General features: G+C 39.1%; 1 protein-coding gene across 4 annotated transcripts in view; it reads left to right on the top strand.

Annotated features, from left to right (window-relative positions):
• The window catches only part of SPTLC3 (serine palmitoyltransferase long chain base subunit 3), a 90,343-nt gene that overhangs the window by 30,240 nt on the left and 37,756 nt on the right, over window positions 1–22,347 (top strand). For 2 of the 4 annotated variants that reach the window (XM_017745332.1, XM_008642005.2), the window contains 4 exons: window positions 7,238–7,429; window positions 8,797–8,951; window positions 9,898–10,046; window positions 20,254–20,378. In XM_017745332.1, coding sequence (XP_017600821.1) covers window positions 7,238–7,429; window positions 8,797–8,951; window positions 9,898–10,046; window positions 20,254–20,378 — 621 coding nt within the window. Of the gene's footprint in view, window positions 1–5,489; window positions 5,573–7,237; window positions 7,430–8,796; window positions 8,952–9,897; window positions 10,047–20,253; window positions 20,379–22,347 lie in introns of those variants that run through there. The other 2 variants (XM_017745334.1, XM_017745333.1) reach the window with 2 other exon arrangements.

Raw genomic sequence — 22,347 nt, 5'->3', positions numbered from 1 at the left:
AAACACTGTGGTGTGACCATTACCTGCTGAAAAATTGCACAAAGTAGACAGTCTCTGAATAGTTGAAATTAAACATTCATTGATGCTGGAGTGCATGTTGCTTGTAGTGTGTGCAGGGCTAAAATTTCTGATATATCAGATAAGGTACTTCTTAATATAAATACCTTAACAAAAACTTACGAAACTGAGATAAAATGTGTACTTTCTGAGTTCATGTTTCTTCTTGTTTGGAACTCTTGCCGCTGTTGAATGTTCGTCCCCGACATTATAAATGAGTAAGTCTTCTGTATCCTCCCAACCTCCTAAGTTGCACTCAAAAGTATCATTTTAGCATCAGAGTAAAGTGTTAGTCTGAAAATTATATAGTATGTGTATTGTTTTCCTCGTTACATAACAGTATTTCACAGTATTTTTCTAATGTGTTTGTCATTCACATCTGTATTTTCATAATAATAGTGTCACAGTCAGCATTGCAGGACTTGTTTAGTTGATGCTGAAAGAATTGCTGCAAGATGAATATGTTGGAGTTTAGCTTGCGTTCAGCTGAAAAGATTATGCAAGTCTGGAAGGTGAAGATCCCATCTTTTCATACCGTTTTGGTGTTTGCCTGTAGTTGAAGAGAGGCTGCAAGTTTTCAGCCAGCAATTAGATGACAGTTGATTAAGAAATGAAAAGCCATTTCCTGGTGCTTGTGAAAAGTGTGGTGAAGACCCAATCTTCAAACAAACCTCAAGCAGCAGAACAAGCAGCATTTAATACTGTTTACAGGGAGTGAACTTTATAGAGTTTCTGAATTGTTAAATCCTGAATCTCTGGCAAGTTCAAGAGTACATGGTTTTCTAAGTTATTTTGAGGGTGTTTTATATTTCCTAAACCTTCTGGATGATCTTGGAGATTTTACTCTTAGTCCTTATTGACTGTATTACTACCAGGTGTATATTTTATTTGAAACTTCAGTAGAAATCAATAATCAGTCTAAACGAGGATTCTGCAGGCACACTACTGCGAGCTAAAGCTTTTTTGGCTTGGTTGCTACTTGCAGTTTGTTTTGTAGCCACTTTCTTGTGGCTTTGTTACATTGCGTGGGGCAGTGACCTTCGTTTTAGCACCTTCTGGACTTAAAAGTTTCACAACTATTTTTAATTGAAGTCTTGTCTTTATAGCTCAGTAATATATGAATTCCCTGAGTAGCCATTTTTGACTTACGGTTTAGAAACTTGAGCCCATAAGATATGAAATGTGTTGTTACAGAAAAGAAATCACACATTTAAAGTGAAGGATATCATTGCCAGTAAGTGAGGAGATTTATGAAGTAATCTAAATTTGTGACAATAGTATATTCATTACAGGGAACCTCTGCTTTCATAATATCAATTTCCTTTTTTCTTCTCTCCTGGGAACTGCATGCAATCACCCAGATTCCTCCAGTGTCTAATGGATTCTGAAGTGATTTGGGGGAAAAGTAGTAATTGTGACAGTCATCCTGGTGGGTTTGCACAGAACCTGACAGTTTTATTTTTTGGGACCCAGCCCTCTGGTGACAGTGATCTATAGGAGACAGAATTGCTCACCAGTCGCTTCAAGTTGTGACTATCCAGTGGCAAGCTCTGAGTGGGATTCAGCTGGACCATACCCTTCCCTTGGCTGAAATGGAATCCTGTAGTATCCCATCTTCAGCTTCTGCTCCAGAAGGTTACAGGCCTCTGTAGATCCTGTTACTTGTTTATGTTATTAGTTATGTAGATACTTGTATTCTTCCCCATGTCGCTGTCTCACACATCCTAGGACATGTAAAGTCATCTACATTTAGGGTCCTGTCCCAGATGCTCTTCAAATGCTGGGGAGGAAACACCTGTTTAGAACCAAACTGTCTACAAGCAATCAGATGTTGCATTAGCAATTATGTCTATTCTCCCATCAGTTTTTTGCTGTAAGAACACCCTGTCCTAATTTGCTTAAGATTTCACTGTCATCTTGTAGGTCTGTCAGATATTGAGCAAACATGGTTGTCACTTGGTTCACAGTTTTCAACACCTCTCTTCATATACATATCTGTAGGGAAGTATTAGGATCAGTCAGCTTGTATTGTTTTTTCATAGGTTGTATGCAACAACTTGATAAAATCTGATCCAGAAACACACATAAAGTTTCATCCACTTCTGAATCAGATTTGATTCCTAGCAGGGAACTTATATTTAAAGACTTTATTGTTCTCCCAGTAGTTTTATTTCAAATATATACCTGTCTGCACCTCCTGCTGCTATAAGGACAATGGCCATAATAGCAGAAGAACATTTAATTAGTGCTTGTTGTCTGCAGAACAGACTTGCTTGTCAACATGAGTTCTTGGGTCTCTGGTTCCTTGATACAACTCCACTCACACGGGCTTACTCACACCTTGTGCCAGCATACGTGGTTACCTCTTTGCTGGGGACTTGATCAGGGCCAGCACGCAGGGTTGGTACTGTGGCACCGTGTCTGTGCTGCTCAATTCTTCACTCTCCCCTCAATGCAAATCTGGCTCATGCCAGTTAGCATGCCAATTAGCCAATTCCAAGGGCTGCAGGACCTAAATGCAATGAAAAATTATCTCCTAATTTTAATGGTAGTGTGAACAAATATTTAAGTATTATTAATGCTGTTGCATAGCTATCCTTTTTTTTCTTTGCTAATGCGAATATATTTTGTAACTATTCCTTGTAAAGGTGTTGCCAGAAGTGTTTAATAGACTTCAAGATGAGTTTACATTATTACTAGAGTAAGCTATTTTGATTAACATTGTGTGTCCCTTATATTCAGTATTTTATACTGACGTCCATTCTCATAGCATTCTGAGATTTGTTGTAAGAGTTGATTTCTCCATTTGAAAACCTGAAGGCATTTTGGAAGGGGTTCTTCATTAGGGGAGAGTTTTGAAATACTATGGCTAATTATAGGGAATGGGAATCTAAGAGTATTGTACATAAATCTGATTTTGCTGCATTGCCATCACTCCTGTTGACTTCCTTGGCATCAAAATCTTGCTGCAAGGAATTCTCTTGCTGCAGTATCTTACTGGAAACCAGTGAAGCAGAGGATCAACACACAAAAGTTGCCTACCCTGATTGTGCTTGTGGTTTCCAAAAAGTTGATGAAATCTTAGATTTGTAAAACTCCTTGGTAAAACATCCATTCTCCTTGAATTTCGCCTATAGCCTTTCTGTGTTGCGTGCCTTTATGTTGCACCAGTAGGTTCCCTGCATTTGTGCCTAGAAGGTAAACTTACTGTGTGGCAGGCCACTGAGAAACTATTTTGATTTGGAATGCCAACAGAATTTTTAAAACAGCCAGTAAATTGTGGATTAACACATCAGAAAGGGGTATTTACTCAAGATTTTTAAAGGAAGACAAAGTTGCTGAATAATTCTGGGCTGCTGCTTATGTTGGCCTTTTTGCCAGAGAAATTAGGGGTTACAAATAAACAATTTTTGAAAAGGTGACGAGGGAAATGCAGGGAGTTGAGTCCCCCAGGGACCACTCTTTGGACCTGCACTCTCTCGTATTTTCACCAATGGTGTGGAAAAAGGGACGAGGAGAAATAGGTGACAGTATGTATTGACAATACAGAATTCTTCAGGTTGCTGAAAAATTTGGTCTGAACAAGAAACTCTGCAGAAGTTTCTCATTGGTAGTGTGTATAATGTTGACAAAAGAGCAGAAAAAATTTCAGGTCACTAAATAAAAACCAAAGAATTAATTGGAAGGGAAAATGGTCCCAAGAATGCGCAAATAGCAGTGTGCTCTAAATTTGGTATTTTTGCAACTGAGGAAGGATATGTGTAATCATAAGAGATGAAACTCTGAACTGTGGCAAGAAGGCAAATAGAATGTTAACAGTCTTTAAAAAGCAACAGAAAAGAAGACAAAGCATCATTTGCAGGTATATAAATCCATACTGTGCTCTCAAGTGCGGTATGCAATCCTAATTCATATCCTCTGTATCTCAGAAAGATTTTATTGAACTTTGCAGAGTGAATAGAAAGTCGAAAATTAAAATACAGAGTTTTTACATTTATTTTTGGGGGGTTTAAATCCATGTTAGCACAAGGAGACTGGACTAGAGTTATATAGATTCAGATTCTTATAGGCTGGAAAGAGACAAGTGGAGAGGCAGAATTTATTTAGGTATAGAAAATTATGAGTTGTGTAACTGGCTGAGTAGGAAAGCTGAACAGACAAGAACAAAGTAGACTGTCGTGACACTGTCAGGTAATTTTATTATAGAAAAGGAAACAGATTTTTAAAAATGAAATGAATTATCAAAAGTCACAATTCATTTTCCCAACATATTTAGGTTCAAAAACGGTGAACACATGCACAGTTATCCCTGGTGACTATTGTAGGTGATAACACACTATTAGAGTCATAAAATCTCAAAGCCACCAATTGCTGAAGTTGGGAGAATGTATATTTTTTTAGAATCTTTGGCCAATCAATTGCTGCAGTTGAAGGTATGGAGGAGAAAATGCACTGTCTTCTGCAGGTGTTATTACAGGTAATGAGACACTTGTGGGTGCACAGTTCAGCAGAGCACCCACTGGGTAATGGTGTAAGTAATGATCTCTGAGTCGTTTCAGCCATTTGTAGGAAATCTGCTGTGTTTGATTTCAATGCCAGTCAGAGTTGAATTAAATCACCCTTCACTGGATAGCTGCTGTTCTAAATGCACAGTCTCCAAATCCACCTCTTTCTTCTGAGATAAAACTTCATGTAACACAGAAAAAGCCGACAGTAATGTAGTGCAAAATGACGATTAAGCATTCATTCACTGACCAATTAAGCCAGTTTAGACTGGCTGAAATTGAACAGCCTCATGATGTTCAGTCAGTCACTCATGTACCCCATGCTTGGATCAGAAGTGCTGCACAAAAACATCCCCGCTACCACTCTCCCACTCTCCAGAAGCAGCAAATCCACTTGTTTTGGTTATTCTTTCTTGAGACTCTCTCTTTACTATTTTGTGGGACTCTGGGGATGGATTAAATGCGCTTCGTTTTCCTCACTTTATTTTTTAGGCAAGATGTCACTGTGTTTTTTGAATTTGTTCTCCCAGCCTTGGACTAAGTGTATGAAGAATCTTGGTTTTTTTCCTTCATAGCCTGGAGAATGTGGGTCACATCTGACTCTGCATTCTTCATACTTCGTTACTGTCTATGCTCTTTACTCCCAGCTGTTTGTGTTAAGGACAGTGACAGCAGTTACCTGATAAATACATGTGTCATACTGACTGCATCAAATGGCACCTGCTGAAATGAGAGTTCCACAACAGCAGAGTTTTATTGTGGAAGAAGAGTGTTGCAATGCAAAAGTCTGATAGGAGCTTTCCCATTCCTTTACCAATAAGGTTTATAGCAATTAAGTGTTTCTTAATAAAATCGATGAAGAGAAACATTGTAACTCTCTCCTCTGGCTCAGGTGCACTATCACATCATCACAGCCTGACGCCAATTGATTCAAGAGCATCAAGCTACAATGCCACTTGAATTTCCCATAGATGACCATAAATGTGCTCTTAGCCCATGGCAAATGTAAGGTAATAGGACTGAGCTTAATCCTGTCTGAAATATTTGTCTCATCACTGTGTGCACACAGCTGTTGTGACTCATGTGAAATTTGACTTGACCATGTATTTAACTCGTCCTCATAAAATGTTTTTCATGGCAAATAGGTTGCCCTAAAAGAGCAATTAGCTTGAGGTAGGAGTGCATGTGTAGCATTGCTTCAAAGGTGTCCCCTCTCATGGTGAGAGCCAGCCCTGCATTCTTTCTCCCTTGCAGGGCAATAAGTGTTTCCAAAGTCTAAATGTGTTTCTGTTCAGCCCAACCAATATTTTTTTCTTTTTTGGGTTTCCTTCACAGCCTTTCTATTTTCTCTTGTGGCCAACAATGCTTTTCTTTTTTTTTAATTTCTTTTTCTCCCAAAAACCCCTTGGGAATCCAGGATTGGACAGCAAGTTACAACAGAAATCTAAATCCTTTGAGGATAAAAACATTTTGATGCAGTATGAAGATCAATAATAATCTGTCCTTACAAGTATAGTGAATTGGCAACTGTTCTTAATATGAATATGGTATTTCAGCTAGCTTCATTACATAACTAGGTAATCTACTCTGTTTAATTCATCCTTCCCACAGGCAGAACTGTATTAATGGTATTTCTTCATATGCTAGTAGTTTTGCTTTATAATATGTCAAAGTATATGTCTTGGGTATTTTGTTGGTTGGTTTTGGGGTTTTTTAAACAGGGCACTTTTTTTTCTGGACTGTGGTTTGTTAGTTTTGAATTAGAAAATTGGCTGTTACTAGACAGTAACTGTAAAGGCCATGATGTTTTGCAGAAATAAGGGAGTTACCACTCTTCCAAAGAATAATCTGATGAGCCTAGTGAATATTGCAACTGAAAAACTTAACTTCTTTAATTTGAAAATTGAAATCTTAATATGTTTTATTGAAAAAATATTTTGTCCACACACAGCTGTAAATTTCTAGAATTTGCTCACAATGGAATCACTAATTCTAACAAGCAAGGCTGTCTGTGTGTCTTCTGGGGTTTTTTTTTCCTTTTCTTTTGCTCTTCTCTATTTTGTTTTTAAGTACCCTTAGAATTATGGGAGAGGTCACTGAAAATGTGATTAAAAGCATTTGTGAAATCAGAAGAGAAATAGAAGGCCTGGATCATAACTGTTTTGGATACTTTGTCAGGTCTGGAGAACATTGTGGTAAAGCTGCCCTGGTTTAGGCAGGATTTGTTTTATAAAGGTTAGTTGCTGCAATGGGTTACACAAGACTTCCAGAAGCAGTCAGGCACAGTGTAGGTGAGTTTTTAATGCTGCCCTTCCCTTTTTATAGCTCTGTCTTGCGAGACAGAGTATTGTGGTTTCCATTTAATCACCTTTGAAATAATTGTTCAATTGCACAATAATATATTGCCAACCTTTCATAAGTTTCACATGTTTCAAAATAGACAAGGGAGTGGTGTTGAAGACACCTGCAACTGAGGATATGAGAGGAGAGAAAATGGGAGATACTTGTAGTGGTCAGTAGCAGCTTCAGTGTTAAAGGTCCTCTTCTTCAGCTGATACAGTGTGAGGTCTAAAAGTCTCTCCTAATTAGAGAAAAAGATTTGCCCCAAGGTCTAAAGGTCTAAGTTTTGATGAGATGAAACATATTAATCAAAAGTTTCTGTTCTATTTTTTCAGAAGAATGGAGTATCAAACGGAACTCTCTACAAAAAAACATTTATTGAGCACTTTGAACAGGCACCAATGTATGTTGCAGTTTTTACTTTCGTGGGGTTTGCAGTGGGAACAATATTTGGCTACCTGCGAGATTTTATGAGAGCCTGGGGACTAGAAAAACGTAACATTGCTGCGGAGAGAGAACAACAAAAAGTATGTATGAAAAGGTCGTTATGTATCCACAGCTGAGTTTTCCCCTGCTTGCAAGTGATTTACAGTGACTTGTGGAAGTAACAAGGCAGACAACTTTCATTTTTGCAGAACGTTGCACAAGGGGTGAGAGGAGTGAACACACCCTGCAGTGGAGTTGTATGCATGTGTATGATTATGTACCTACATTTATGTAAAGTCGTGATTTTTACCCAGGCACATGTTCACCTTGTTGTAACAGTGCCATAATACTCTCAGCAAAACAGAATCTCAGTATTTGAGGTCAATCCACAGAAAAAGAAAACTCAGAAATGCCTTATTGTTAAATATATCATCTTTCCAAATCTCCTAAACCCTGATTTTCCTTTGTCCCATCTGGCTGTCTTATGTGGTCTTTCACAGCGAGGCAGTACTAACTTTGTTATAATTGCTGGCTTGTTTGCTGAACTGCTGGTCACAGAGCACTAAGGAGTCATGTCCCAGAACAAAGCGGATGTAGTCTGAATTCTTGTAACTCCCGAAATTTTTCATCCCACATAGTTCTAAGTGAAACTTGCACCTTTGCAAGATCAACAGCCTTCCAATTTTGTTTAGAATTTTTGGTTGCTCCTCCTCCTCTGTGCAGTTTGAGTCATCATTTATGGTAACACCTGGCATAACGAAGGAAAAACATGGAGAGTGTTACTGTTTCCCTTGCAAATAAAATTCCTGAAATTGTTTCCTGTTTTCAATTTTCAAAGATGTGTGCATAACTTAATGAATATCATTTTCAATTCACTTCATGATTTAGCCATTTGTTGATTCCAGTTGTGCCACTTAAATTTTTTTGTCCTCACTATGGATTGCATGTTTATTTAATTCTCCCACGTATGTTAACTGCATGCCATGTTATTTTATCAGTTTATTGTATGCAGTGCCCAACATGGATATATTGCTGTTTCATATAAAGCTTTGTTTAAATTTAATTTCCAAGTAAAATCCTTAGATAGACACTAATTCTCAACCAAAAAAAATTGTCTTAACTGGATGTTTGCACCTCCAGGTCAGGCCAGTAATGCCCAAATCCCATATGTTGGACTAGATTTAGTCTAATGTATCCAGCATTTCATGAAATGTAGTGAGTTGTCTTTTGCAATCTGCTCCACATGTAGAAAAATGATCAATTTGAAACAATTGGTTTCTTTAAATGAAAGAATTTTGATTTTTTTACCATTTCCAACATTCAGGATATGTAGGGGGAATTAGACCAACTTGTGGCTGCTATCGCTCTGTTTACTGATGAATCAGTTTTTCCCTGTTAATAGGAATGAGTTGGGTACAGAAGCAGATATTTTCCCAGCAACATAACCCTGTGCATGTTTTCAAACCAGGACTTTGTGCCACTTTATCAAGATTTTGAGAACTTTTACACCAGAAACCTCTATTTGAGAATACGGGATAACTGGAATCGTCCAATTTGCAGTGTCCCTGGGCCACAGTTTGACCTCATGGAGCGCGTTACAGATGATTACAACTGGACATTTAGGTGAGTCATCTTACACTCTGCTGCTCTCAGCTTCATAAGCATACTCCTGATACCTCTGCAAAGCACAGAAAGTTCTGTCTAGATCCTTGTCTAGAATCCATCGGCATGCTTCTTTCTGCAGTCAGCACCATGCCGACAATCTGATCCTTTTCATCGGAGTATTTGTTTGGAAATGCAGTATGGATTTCCAACTCTATTGCAAACGGGTTTACAATCCAAAAATTTGGCTTGCAAGATTTTGTTTGGCTGTGTCAGCACAAGACTGCTCACACTCCATTTATAACAGACCTTGACTCAAAATATTACAACAAAATTTGTTTTATCCCTTGGTTAGGTTTTAAATCATAATACCTTGCACTGCATGAATGTGGCTTCTTGCCTTCATAGTGAGTCTTTGGCAGTGGGTTTTAAGCAGATTACAGCTTGAAGGTTTTGGTGTATTGCAGCTGAATTAAGCAGCTATGGAAATTCACAGCACAGACAATGGGTAGGTTGGCTGTATTTGAGCTTACTGAGAACGCATCATAGTGTTTCCCGTATTTTCATCAAGTTTAAGCTCTCTGTCTGTGTGAGAACACCGATGACTTAATGGAAGCAGTTGACAATTTGCTTGAAAAATTAATGTCTGGAAGTTGTTCCTTAAATAAAGTTGTAGGTTTGTTTGTTTATTTAAAACCATAAAAGCAGCCATTCACCATTCAATTTACCAGTATATTGCCATCTACAGTGTGGCTTCTAGAAAGCACTCTGACCAAGAAGCAGTACTTAGTTAGGAAAAGAGAAAGGCTAGAAAAACTTTGGGGCTGTTAGAGTATGAGGATTGTAAATTCCCAAGTAGGAATTTGACACCAGAACAAAATTTGGTGGGAAAACTTGGGGTTTTTTTCTTTTCATTTGGGATTGGAGGGAAAATTGCGCTGTTGTTCAAAATTTGCTTTAATTGTAGGTTTACAGGAAGGACTATCAAGAATGTAATCAATATGGGTTCTTATAACTACCTCGGCTTTGCAGAAACAGATGTTAATGCTTTGAAAACTGTGACCATAGAGTTAGAAAAATACGGGACAGGAGTCTGCAGTACCAGGCAAGAAATGGGTGAGTAAACAGCAAGATGGCCACCAAAGTTTCTGTAAAACTATTCTCATTTTATCACAGATATCTTGAAAGAATTGGATTCTTAGAGAACTGTAATCACATCAGCAATTACTCGTTTCACAATTAGAAGGAATGCTGTGTTTTATTTGTTCTCACATGAGGGTTTTTTTCAAAAGGAAAAATAGTACTGATTTTTGGAAAAGCAAAAGCACATGTGTCGTATACTGGCCTGGGATTTTTAATGACGGAAGTAACAGGCTTATATTTTAAGAGAAGTAAAAAACGCACTGAGATTTCAAGTATTGTTCAAGGGCAAATTCAACTGCATCACAGATTTGTATCAGTTACCACACACAGAGGTTTCAGATTAGTAAAATGATCACACACAGAGGTTTCAGATTAGTAAAATGATCTTTTACATAATGTTTCTAATCCCGTGTTCTAAGAATGTATTGCAATGTTTTATGAGATACTACTGGCAAAAACCAGTAGTTTCCACACAAATGCAAACAAAATATTTCTAGTTTGCCTTTAGCAAATAAATTCAGGAAGGCTCCATCTGACATTCTTGGTTTATATGTCCTTTATGATTTGTCTGCTTTGTTGGTTTGTAGGCTGCATGCAGTGTTACCTTCAACTTTCTGTTTTTACACAAAGCCTTGCATTCCTTATGGTACCATCATCTTACACTTCAGAAAAAATAAAACAGTTTCAAGCCATAGAAACGCAAGAGGATATTTCTCTTCAGGCTTTACCTTTCTTGGGAGTTATCAAAAAAAAAAAAAAAAAGAAAGAAGATGTAGGCTTCCCAGAATGCAGAAGTCTTTATAGACTTCTTGTTTCTAATCCAGCAACCTGAAAAAATTACGTTTTGTATCTTCAAAGTAACCTCTGTTCTTCCATAAATCTTACAGAAAAAATACTGTATTTAATTTAAGTTTTTATATAAAGTCTCCATTTCAGACAAAAAAGTAATGCAGACTTTGTCACCTGCTTCTTATCTTGTCATTGTGGTTTGATTTGCCAATAGTAATTATGTCAGCGGCACCACCCAGAGAGGGTTTACAGATTGACCCTACTTTTCCTTTTGTAGGTGACCCATCTGGTGACTGCAATATATTATTTAACCTGCATTGCATGCTTGAAAGTGGTCACCATTGCTAGTCCTTTAAGGTACTGAAGGAAGCTTTCTCTCTTTTTCTCTTGGGTTCTATTTTGTCTAAGAACATTTCAAGTTGTTTTCAGTACATCTAAGGTTATGGCTGGTGTTCCTTATTCTGTAGCTTTTGCTGAGTTTTTTTAATGGAAGACTTGTGTGGCTTAATTTATAAGAAAAAAACAAACCAACCCAACTTATTAAAAGATTGATTCTGTGTTCAAATATTAAAAATCTTAATAGGTAACTTCATTTAGTGTATCTGAGAGCCAGTGTGTAGAGATTTATAGGATTTTCTCTTCATCTGAGCTCCTGTGCTGTTGTTGTCCTCACTGATTGAGCAGGGTTTTAGATTCATTCTAATTACCTTCACAACAAACAGTCCCATGAACTGCATCAAGACTATTCACAATGCAAGCATGGACTACAGATAAAGAACATCCTAAAATCCTTGTGAGTCTCAGTCTTTTGGAAGTGGATTTCGGAGAGCAGCTTGGACATAGACCTATTAAGAAAGGAAAGCAGTGTGTTTGGGCCTGACTTAGCTGGTGTAAATGAGCAGTCACAGCATTTTATCCTGGGCAGGTAACAGAGGGCCTGTGTTTGTGTGCTGAGCAGTGGTTCCTTCGTTGGTGCTGGCTCTTTGGAGCCTATCTGTCACCAAGATCTCTATAAACAGCCTAAGGAAAACAGCCTCTTATTCATAGTGGATATCCTCTTTCCTTGCTCCTTTACATTCTTGTGCTGCATTCTCATCACAGTTGAACAGAAAAATTCTGAGTTAAATGTATCAAAGAGAGAGATAGGGAAGGGTCTGAATGAAAGGTCTTAACTTTTTAAATTATCATTTCTCATCTTCATCTTAGATAAAAAGAACAGGATGAGTTTGTTTCTGGGCAGATCACATTTCAAAACTTCTGTTGTTATTGTGTGCAGAGGTAAAGTGTTTTCAAGTAAAAGTGCAGTGAGCTGCAAGAGCCAAGGCTGTGCAAATTGCCTGTGGGGTTCTAATCCAAGAGAGCACTTGAACATATTTATATTTTCAGGCTAATTGACTTTGGAAGTACTGCTCTGCCTGTGTGCATTTAAGTGTCTGGCATGTTTGAGTTTTACCAAGATCTCTCTGTAAGCAGTGGTAGCTCTCTTTTTGAGAAGCATCATTCCACTGCTTTCAGAAGATTTCAGAGAGAGGGTAAAACAAAGAAGACACAAGTGAAAGTAATGTGAGTGATATTTGAAAGAATACATGATAGTAAAACTGTCTTTTATGGTCTTCTGCCTACACGCCTCCTCTTACAACTGGCCAGGCTGTGAAGAGGGTATACAACGCTGTCGTACCAGAATGTTGTTGCAGGTAGTTTCCTCTTACAGCATGGTTAAAACTGATGAAAACAGTGGCTGACCTTCCTAGATTTGTCCCTCATAAAAAGATTTAAGGCTTTTCTCTCAATTTTTAGTTCCATGCTCTATTTAATTGTAATACTAATAAATTACTTTCTTAGTATAATGGTGTTGTTTAAGACACATTTCTGAGGGGTTTGTGGGACTTTCAATGTGAAAGAAAAATACTTTCCTTTTTTTGAGACGAAGCTAGCTACTATCCCTTAGGAGCAAGATCTTGGAGTTATAAGTGGTACATCCATGGAAGAATTAACTTACTGTTCCATGGTCAGAAAGCAAATCAAACACTAGAAGTTACTAGAAAGTACACAGAAAGCCAGCCATAGAGCCTCAGTATGCTACTGCATAAAGCTGCTGTTTGCTGTTGTCTTGAGTACTCTGTGCAGGTCTGATCAGAAATATTTAGCAAAACTGGAAAGTGTAAGAGAAGGGCCACAGACATCCTCAAAGGCCTCAGATGGCTTCTGGGTGAACAACTACTGAGCTTGCTGTCTTCAGCTGTCACAAATGCCTGTCATCTCACTCAAAAAGAGCCTAAAGGGAGAAATTGTAGAAGTGTTCAATACAATGTGTGATGTGGAAGAGTGGTCAGGGTTCACTGTCCATTGCCTCTCCCACTACCAGATCTACTGATCTTCAGTATGAAGCTGGTAGAAGGTTTTCACCTAAATACTGGAGGCTGGCAGACCCAAGGAGCTCATTGCTGCAGGTGCCAGGACTTCTCACTCCCTTGCATTCTAAGGGACATCGGCCACGCGTGCAGAGGAGAGATCATTGATAGTTACTAGAAATACCCAAACTGTACCTGATTCAGAGTGCCCTTATTAACTGTGGGAGATGCCAAGGGAGGATACAGAGAGATGTGCCCCTACTGTACCTGACAAAATTGACCATGGGAGTTATTTAAATTAAAGCAGCTTTTGTCAGCAGCAGTCTCTCCTGTAGGTGCAGGAAAAGGTCATTGTTTTTATTTCTTGGCTTGTTCACTATACATCAAGAAACCAACTGGGACAAAAATAAGTAGGAAGTTTTAGTTTTTAGGAATAAATGTTGGGTCTGGGAAAATAATTCCTGAGTCTTGAAGGATTTAAGTAGACATCCAGTACCGCAAGGTGGCTACAAGAAAACTGGAGAGGGATTTTTTTACAAGGGCGTGGAGTGACGAGATGAGAGGGAATGGCTTCAAACTGACAAGAGGGCAGGGTCAGACTAGATATCAGGAAGAGATTCTTCCCTGTGAGGGTGGTGAGGCACTGGAACAGGTTGTTCAGAGAAGCAGTGGATGCCCATTACTGGAAGTGTTCAAGGACAGGCTGGATGGGGCTTGGAGCAACCTGATCTAGAGAAAGGTGTCCATGTCCCTGCCCAAAGTGGGGCACTGGAATGAGATGATCTTTAAGGTCCCTTCCAGCACAAACTATTCTGTGATTCATTCCATGATTCCATAAGTAACTGGACAGCAACTGTTCAACTAATGGAGTGTTTGTAACATTAGGGCATTTCGTGTAAACTACGCCCCAAAAATACCTATACTGTTTTCCGTGTGTTAATTTTTCCCTCAGAAGTGTTACTTTTTAGCTCAATAAAACTGCCAGCAAATAGGAACCTAAATAAATATGAAATAGTAAGTATTCCCCCATATAATGAAAAATATGAAAGAATGACAACTTGAACATAACATCCTTTTTCCCATGCAAATCAGTGTGTTTTAATGGCTGGAGTGGGAGCTGGCTACTGTTGGAAGCAGACTCAAAAGCCTTTTTTCTGAGCCCATCCTGTGGCTCAGTGTTTATAGTCAGCCTTTTCTAAGCAATGTGACTGAGAATTATTGAGAAACATGCCAATTAGTTTCCTGCTTGCTGCTTTCAGATGATAATAAAATCAGCAAAGTTACACTTTTTTTAAGATAAGGCAGATTATCGTGCTCTGAGTGCTCCTAGGCTTGGGACCAGGCTGGTGACAGGACTGTCACATGGACAGCCAGTACTCCAATGCTCTGTTTATCTAGCTCCCCATTATTCCTCATGGAGATGGTATACGTGAGTAACTGGAGCAAACGTGTCATTAGTGCTGGTTAAGCAGCCAGGCAGGATTCCTGCCTTTTGAAATCCTTCTCCTGTGATTATGCCTTGGACCAAAAGACAAGATGGAGCCTGCACAGAACACTTGCAGGGTGATTCACTCTGGAGGGCATATTAGGAGATTACCCTTTAACACCTAACTTGCACTCAGTTTTAGGGCTTTTTCTTTGAGGATTTTTTACACTTGATTGTGGTCTCATTTCTAAAAAGTAGATCTGAAAATCTGTGCCAACATTCAACCTACAAAAGTAGCTCAATCCTATTTACCTCCTTCCTTTGGGTTTTAAGGCCCAATATGAATTTCTAGCAGCATTTCAAAAAGACAAAAATAACTATTTGGCCGTTCTTTCTTTTATACTACTTCAAAGGTTTAATTAGTGCCAGGGCTCATTTTAAACATAATACTGTACAAACATTAATAAATGTTTCATTTTTCAGTTAGGAGAAAGAGATAAAGAACTGAATTTTCCATAATTTACGGTTTCCAAGTAGGATCTTAAGGAGAAATAAAGCCACAAAAATGAGAATTTGTGTGCATGTTTGTATATATACACACACACACACACTTCATAATCTTAGCTATTTTCTGATAGGGTATGGTATAAATTAGGAAACATTAGAATTCTCTTTTGTCATCTCCTACTAACAGCCTTTTCCTTTTTTGTACCTACCCTCTCATAAATAACTAATCCAACTTATGAACAACTTACGAACAACTTGGGATCATTGGGTCAGGATATTTCCTGGTATTTCACCATTACAAAAGTATACTTTGCAAAACAAGATTAATAGTCTGGATAGTCCATCTGCTGGCAGGTGGAATTGAAGGCATCTGTAGGAGTTAAGGGTTGTGTGACTTGTTTAATACCTAAAATATCGCCAATATATGATGTTATCGGCATGCAAGTATTTAGATACTTAAGGTACTGCCATACAGGCTTTAGCATGAAGCAGCTCCATTTAAACTGGAAATTTTAACCTTGCGTTTTTCTAAAGGGAAAAAAAAAGGAAGCAAAACCAGAAGATCTAAATTCAACTGGAAGGTTTTTTAAAACTAATCCACCTTTTTTCTGAGAATCAATAAATTACACAGGTACATTATTAGATATATGGCACCCATGGCATCTTTGTGGTATGAAAGCCCTGTCAGTTGGTAGCAATGTTTAGAAAACTTGAGCATTTCCTTTCTATCAAATGATTCATCAAAACCTCTTTATTTTAGGACTCTTTTCTGCACATACAGTGTCAAATGAGGCAACTACATAACATTACTGTGTGCTTCTCTCCCTCTCTTTCCAACATGTCTCAGTCTACAAGTTGAGGCTTTCCTCTGGTGGTGGCTCTGTAGGACAGTGATACCATCTGCATCGTCTACTCTGGCAACACAGTGTAAAGAAATAATATTTCTCCAGCTTCTGTTTCTTCATTCTTCTCTTGATAACTCATCCAATCTTGCTTTTGTAAAAACGTGTATGTGTTTCAATAATACAGATTTTTTTCATCTCTGACAAGCATCTTACCAGAGTGAGTTTATGTCCATAAGTGTCAAATGCGACAAGGAGGTTCAGGTGCTTTGTTCTGTTCCCCACCCTCCCAAGGATGCTGCTGACAAGCCCTCATTTTCATAGTGTAATGGTTCTCATTCACCTTGGTGAGTCACCTCAGGGGTTCGTAGGGTTCCCAGCTGTTCTTTTTTCTTTCAAGGGCTTGTTGCTTATATCAGTTTCCTCCCCCAGCTTTTGTTTAACTTGAGGCGAGCAGGTATTTCCCTGTCTTCTTTGGGTCTTGGAATTCCAAGCATAAAATTCTATTACAAGATACTGTTGCCCATGTTGGCAGTTCAACCAGTCTGTGTCATTGGTGTATAAGAACCTGAAAGACTGTCTTGGGCAGATTAACCAGTGGCATAAACCATCTTGTCCGAGCTGAAAATGTCGAACTAAATAATGGCTGTATGGATCATGGGAAGTCCATCTTCCAGCTTTATCAGTCTAGTAGTCTGACAGTGACTTTCAGCCCAACAGCATGGGTAAGTCTATGAAAAAGCCTGTCAAAACACAGTGTACTTCATGTTCCTTGTCAAACAGAGTGCAGTGGCAAGTTAATGGAGGGAACTGGGTCACCAGATTTTGAAAAGGAGGGGGTTTGCTTTGAGAAGTGTGGGAATCTGTGGAGGTGGTTCTCATTGTGAAAGTCCACTTTTGATATGATCTTTGATCTTAATACCTATATAGTCTCAGATCACAGTAACTCCTGCTATACTCTATTACGTACAGCTGTTCAGCAGGGAAGAATAACTTTCAAAAGGATTTAATTTTGTCTCTTAAAGATGCAGTTACCTTTTTTTTTTTTTTCCCCTTAAATCTTTCCTGGTGATTTGGTGTATATTATTGAGTTGTGTCCTCATTTGTTGGGTCAAGCCAAGCTGTAGTCAGTCAGTGGGGAAATTCTAATGTCTGTTTATAGGGCAAGCATAAAACGTATCTGTGTATACAATGTATTAAAAAAAATGTAGCCAGTATATCACTATTCATTCATCAGATCACGATACTGGCCTTGAATCTAGTACAACACAAAACATTCTAAGGGCCAGGATAACCTCACTTGACATCTCTAAGGCTGTGTTTAATGAAGAGCTGTGTAATTACTGCCTTTGTTATGTAGCTTTAGATGCTGAGATGTTTCAGCTTGTGCCAGTTCCTTTGGATCAAATTTGCATCTGTCTGGTAGTGCTGCTTATGCTTGTCGTGGCGGTGGCTGTGACAGCTGGGAGTGCTAGTGGACAAGCCTCATCCCAGCAGCACACACCTGCCCCCTTGTTTCTTCCAATGAAGAGAGGTGATGGAATTGGTGTCAGTTATAGAGTGTCCAAGGACATCCTGTGTGGAGGTATCGTCTGATATGATTAAATTAAATCTGATATGATTACATTAAAAGCATAATTATATGCTTTTTCAACTCTGTTCGATGTACACAGCTGTCACGAACCTCCCACTGACAGTACTGGTGTGTGTTGTATTGCTTCTGCAACACCTTACCTCCCACCAACAATATTGCCACGGTAATTAGCATGATTCAAAACCAGGGCTCGTTTTGCAAATCCTTGTCATTCAGGATTTTGTTTTGCAAACCAATTTCAATTTGTATTCCAGGATTTGTAGGCAATAGTGATGTACAATATCATCTGCATTCACTCTTAGGATCAGTAAATAGTAAGTAGGAATCAGTCACTTTCAGAATGTCTCATTCTTCACCATGACAAAATCAATAAAAATAGCTCCAAAAAGTGCTGTTCCTTTGTGGGTCATCTAACAGGAGCTTTAACAGAACAATCTGTATTGAGTCAGGCTTTTCCTGTTTGCAACAACAGAAAACATGTGATGCAACCCGAAAAAGCAATTTAACTCCACCCCAGTAGTGTCAGACTTAGCCCTGGTATAGTCAGGGACAACTGTGTCATGCCTTAAAATGCCTGCCTTGCAAAGCACGCACTGCTTGTTTCTCATGCTTTCACAAACCTTCTAATTCAAGCAATGACCGTAGTGTGCTTGGCTTCAAGCTTCCATTTCCGACTTCATCTCCTTTTTGTGTGCTGATAGCCCTCAAGTGACAAAATAACACGTGAAAGGAACACTAAGGCAGCTGATCATGCTGGAACTCTTAGTTGTCAATGAGAGCTGTAACCAGGTTGAAGACTAGCTGGGCCCAATTTGCAAAAATACAGAACTAACCACAGAAATACGTGCTGAGTTCTGCTGGGCTTACAAGTTAAGACATTCTCACCCACATTCCCAGTGAGCAGCTCAGCTCTGTTTTGTATTTCATGGAGCCTGGCTACTAAACAGTGGCTGTGTGCAGAGCCAGCTCATACCCTTGTGTATCTTGGGTTGTACAAACTCAAAAAATAGCCATCCTCAAAGAGCTTCACACAAACTCAGCTCACACGTAGTGGAGTTTCTGCAGAGCCACCTTTTCTGTATCACACTACCTAATTCTCAGAGCACAGAGACAACCCAGCTCCAGGTAGATGCAGTGTGATACGAGTGCAGACTCACTCTTGAAGCTCTGCTGGAGTAGGCTCTGGTCTAGCACAGCCCAGGAGGGCCCTGGCAAAATCTCAGCACTGCTGTCCTTTACTGTCCATGTAATCCACGTTTTTCAAGAAGCCACATGACCCTTGCTCCTTATCTCCCTGATTGTTGGAGAGTTACCTGCCTGTGTGATAGATATTTGTCACAGTCTATTTCCAAACGGATGTCATTCTGACTTTAGATATTTAATGAGAAAAAATAATGAAAACGCTGCTTCACTGTAACCAGCTGACTTAGTGCTGTTGCTGAAACTGTTCTCCTGCCACTTATATTTGATTTTTTTAATGAGCTCTGCTCCATGGTGAAGGTAAGATCATCTTCCTGACTCATCATTCTTGTTGAGACACTCTAGCCAAGCTTCTGCTTTCCTCCTTCATCTGCCCTTTGTTCATCACAGTGAGCACAGCTTTCCTGTCCCATCCATTGTAATTCACTTTATGTTATTGTGGCATCAGTTTGTGCAGTGCAAGTGAGGTAACATATTCACTTGCCTAATTCTTTTCTTCTGTTCTCTGATTACAGCCTTATTCATAGGGGAAATGCTGTCAGAATCCACAGGCCACTCTCTTTTCTTCCCCACAGATCATCCTGTAAGAGCTCCTTCTGCCTTGGTCCCTGCAATGCACAGCCAGGCAACCAAGGACTAGAGAGCTGGCAAGTTGAGATGATTCCTTACTGTTCAAAGCTATCTGTTATCTCAGTCTCTTAACACCACTCTTTTGTTTGTTTGCCTTTTGTATTTTGTCATCCTCCGCTGTGAGTTGGGCAGAAAGGATACTGTTTTTGTTGGATAGTTGGAGCACCTTACTTGTTTGGAGACTTCAGGCACTAATATTAGATAATTAACATGCAATTAAGAAGGCTCTCTAGTGCTGCATTATTGTTTATGTTTCCTGTTGAGAGGAAGGAAAGAGGAGAGTTATCATCAGTTATGGGGAGTGGAATAGCTTTTACTTTCCAAAGCAGAAAAATATGGAGACTGCTTTTGTTTGTCTATCCATATAAAATCCTAATTAAGAGTGTTGTACATATACATAGGCAGGCAATAAAAAAGGGAGAGTTTTGTTGTCACCCATATTTGTTTTCACATCGAGAGAACTCAAGAATGCCTAAAATGTTTGTCCCACATTTCTTGCAAAAAGGAGGTATTTTTACCCTCATTGCAGGGGAGAGAAAAAGACAAAAAAAATTAGTCTTCAGAATAAACTATGTCAAAAGTTATTACGGGAAAAGGAAGTTTTTTCCCATAGCAACTGCTTTGCTGCCTTAACAGCAGCAGTGTTTGTTAGCATTAGTCACAGCTGGTTTGCACCTCTTGCATTAGCCCACATGCACAGGATACAAATGGAAGACCTTCATTAGAACTTAATGTCGTAGAGCTTAATGACACACTTCTAGCCTGTTCTTTTGTATGTTTTGTGTCTTAATAACTTTCACAGTTTAATGAGATTTAATATTCCGTGTGCTTATTTCTGCAGGCACCCTAGACAAACATGTAGAGCTAGAGAAACTTGTGGCCAAGTTCCTTGGTGTGGAAGATGCTATGGTGTTTGGCATGGGCTTTGCAACTAACTCGATGAATATTCCAGCCCTTGTTGGAAAGGTGAGTACTTCCTTCAGGAACATGCAGAGCAATCGTTTATTAATTGTTTTAACTACTGTTGCAGTATTCTAGGCTTTCAGTAAGTGGAAAGGCTCGATCGAGGAACAAAGCTTGCTATCAGGAATGTGTGAGTCATAAAGCCAATGACCTCGTGACTTTAAATAGGCTCCTTTATCATCTGTGCTAGCGCTGAGTGTTGCTATGGCACATACCTAACATCCGTTTAAGGATCGGTGACATGGCTGTCTAGCTCCTCTCAGTGAAGTTGTTTCTCCCTAAAAATTAAGCAAATGTTGAATCACATGTCCAGGTGTTGTGGGATGAAGTATTTGGGCTACTTGCTGAGATTTTGCCCAGCTGCCTGTGACGAAAGATGATGATTAGGATAGAGTTTACAACACTTTGAGAAAAGAAAAAGCACAGTGCTTAGCATTCCTGGCGAACAGAGCTCCAGCCAGCCCTTCGAAGAAAGCTGGCAGGAAATGCAAGTCTAAAGCTGCCATCATGTTACAAAAGTTGGGCTCTTACTTGGTGCCAAAGGGACCTCATCTCCAGTTTGGAGTACCTAACTCAAAGGCATGGATATCCATCATCCTGCCACTGATCACTCCGGAGATCACGGGCAGATGCACTGTGCTGATAGCTGGGAAGTGGGTAACTCCTCCTCAGCTCGTCCAGCTGGGCAACAGTATGAAGTGTGCCATGCAAATACAAAACATGACCTCCCTCTTGGTGGAAATGGAATGAGCTCAGTTTGAGGTGTATGACCAAGACTTCTTCTGAAACACCAGTGTAGAGGTGAAGTCACTTCTTCACTCGCTGTTGAAGATGAATGCAGCTTTTGCAAGAGATCTCTAAAATACGTGTTTACAAGTGTTGGGCAGGGAGAGTTGCTTCAGCTGCCCAGAACATGAACTTCAGTCTGCTGCAGTGCTGGAGAACCTGTCCAGCAGTTTAAAAGGGAACAGATACAGAGAATTAATGAAGGTAAATTTATGAAATTGCAGGTATACAGTGTGAGGTACTTGTCCTTTGCTTAGCTGTATAATAATTTTCCCTCCCTTACCTGGCCTCATGTAGAGATTCAAGCTTCTGTCAGAGGTGGGATATTTAGATATAAGTGGCACAAATAAAGATAATAAATATGTATTGTATTTTTTTCTTGACAATATATTATTTCTTGTATATATATTCTTGTATATATTATTTTACAGTATTATTATATATTATATATTACAAATATTATTTATCCACCATATATTTGAGAGATTTACTCCTATGTTTTCCTCTATAATTAAGCCTAACAGCTACATTTTCTTGTCAAGATGAATCTGCACTTACTGTTAGTTCTGCATACCAGTGTCTAGGGGGATTGTGTGAGCATCTGTCAACCTAGGCTTAATCCATTATTCGAGAATAAGTTTTTGCTTAATGATGTGTTGCCCTTTGGGTAATGAAGGACAGCGAAACATGGTTAATAGAAAGCAGAGCTAAACAAGGGCTCAAGCTTTGGAACTCAGCTGTGAGTCCTGCCCCTTGTTAGTACAATATACAAATTTACTTCTCCCGCATTTCTATTTTTGTTTCCAAAAAACAAAATGAGTTTTCAACTGAGTTAATTAATAGAAAGTATACTACAGGTCAACTCTATATGCATTTACCAGAGGAAGACTCTGGTTCCTAAACTTCACCCACATCTTTGTGGAGGTGGGACTTACAAGGCATCAGTCTCTCCTGATCTCATTTCTGCAGTCCAAACTGCTGATGTCAGTCCAGCCTCAGTACTACTCCTCCTTACACTGCTGTCACACAGTCTTTATGTGTGGGGTGGTGGCTGCAGTTTCTTTACAACTCGAAATGGGCTGTAGACAGGTGATAGAGTAAGCAACATCACCTGATGTTACTATAAAGCACTCAATCTTTAATAGGCTTATTTGCTGCTTGCCAGTTACAAGAAGCATTTCACCCC

This window comes from Corvus brachyrhynchos, unplaced genomic scaffold (assembly GCF_000691975.1).
Source record: "Corvus brachyrhynchos isolate BGI_N302 unplaced genomic scaffold, ASM69197v1 scaffold69, whole genome shotgun sequence".
In the NCBI taxonomy this organism is placed as follows: domain Eukaryota; kingdom Metazoa; phylum Chordata; class Aves; order Passeriformes; family Corvidae; genus Corvus; species Corvus brachyrhynchos.
Note: the sequence above shows the minus strand (reverse complement) of the source record. Positions and strands in the feature narration are given on the sequence as shown.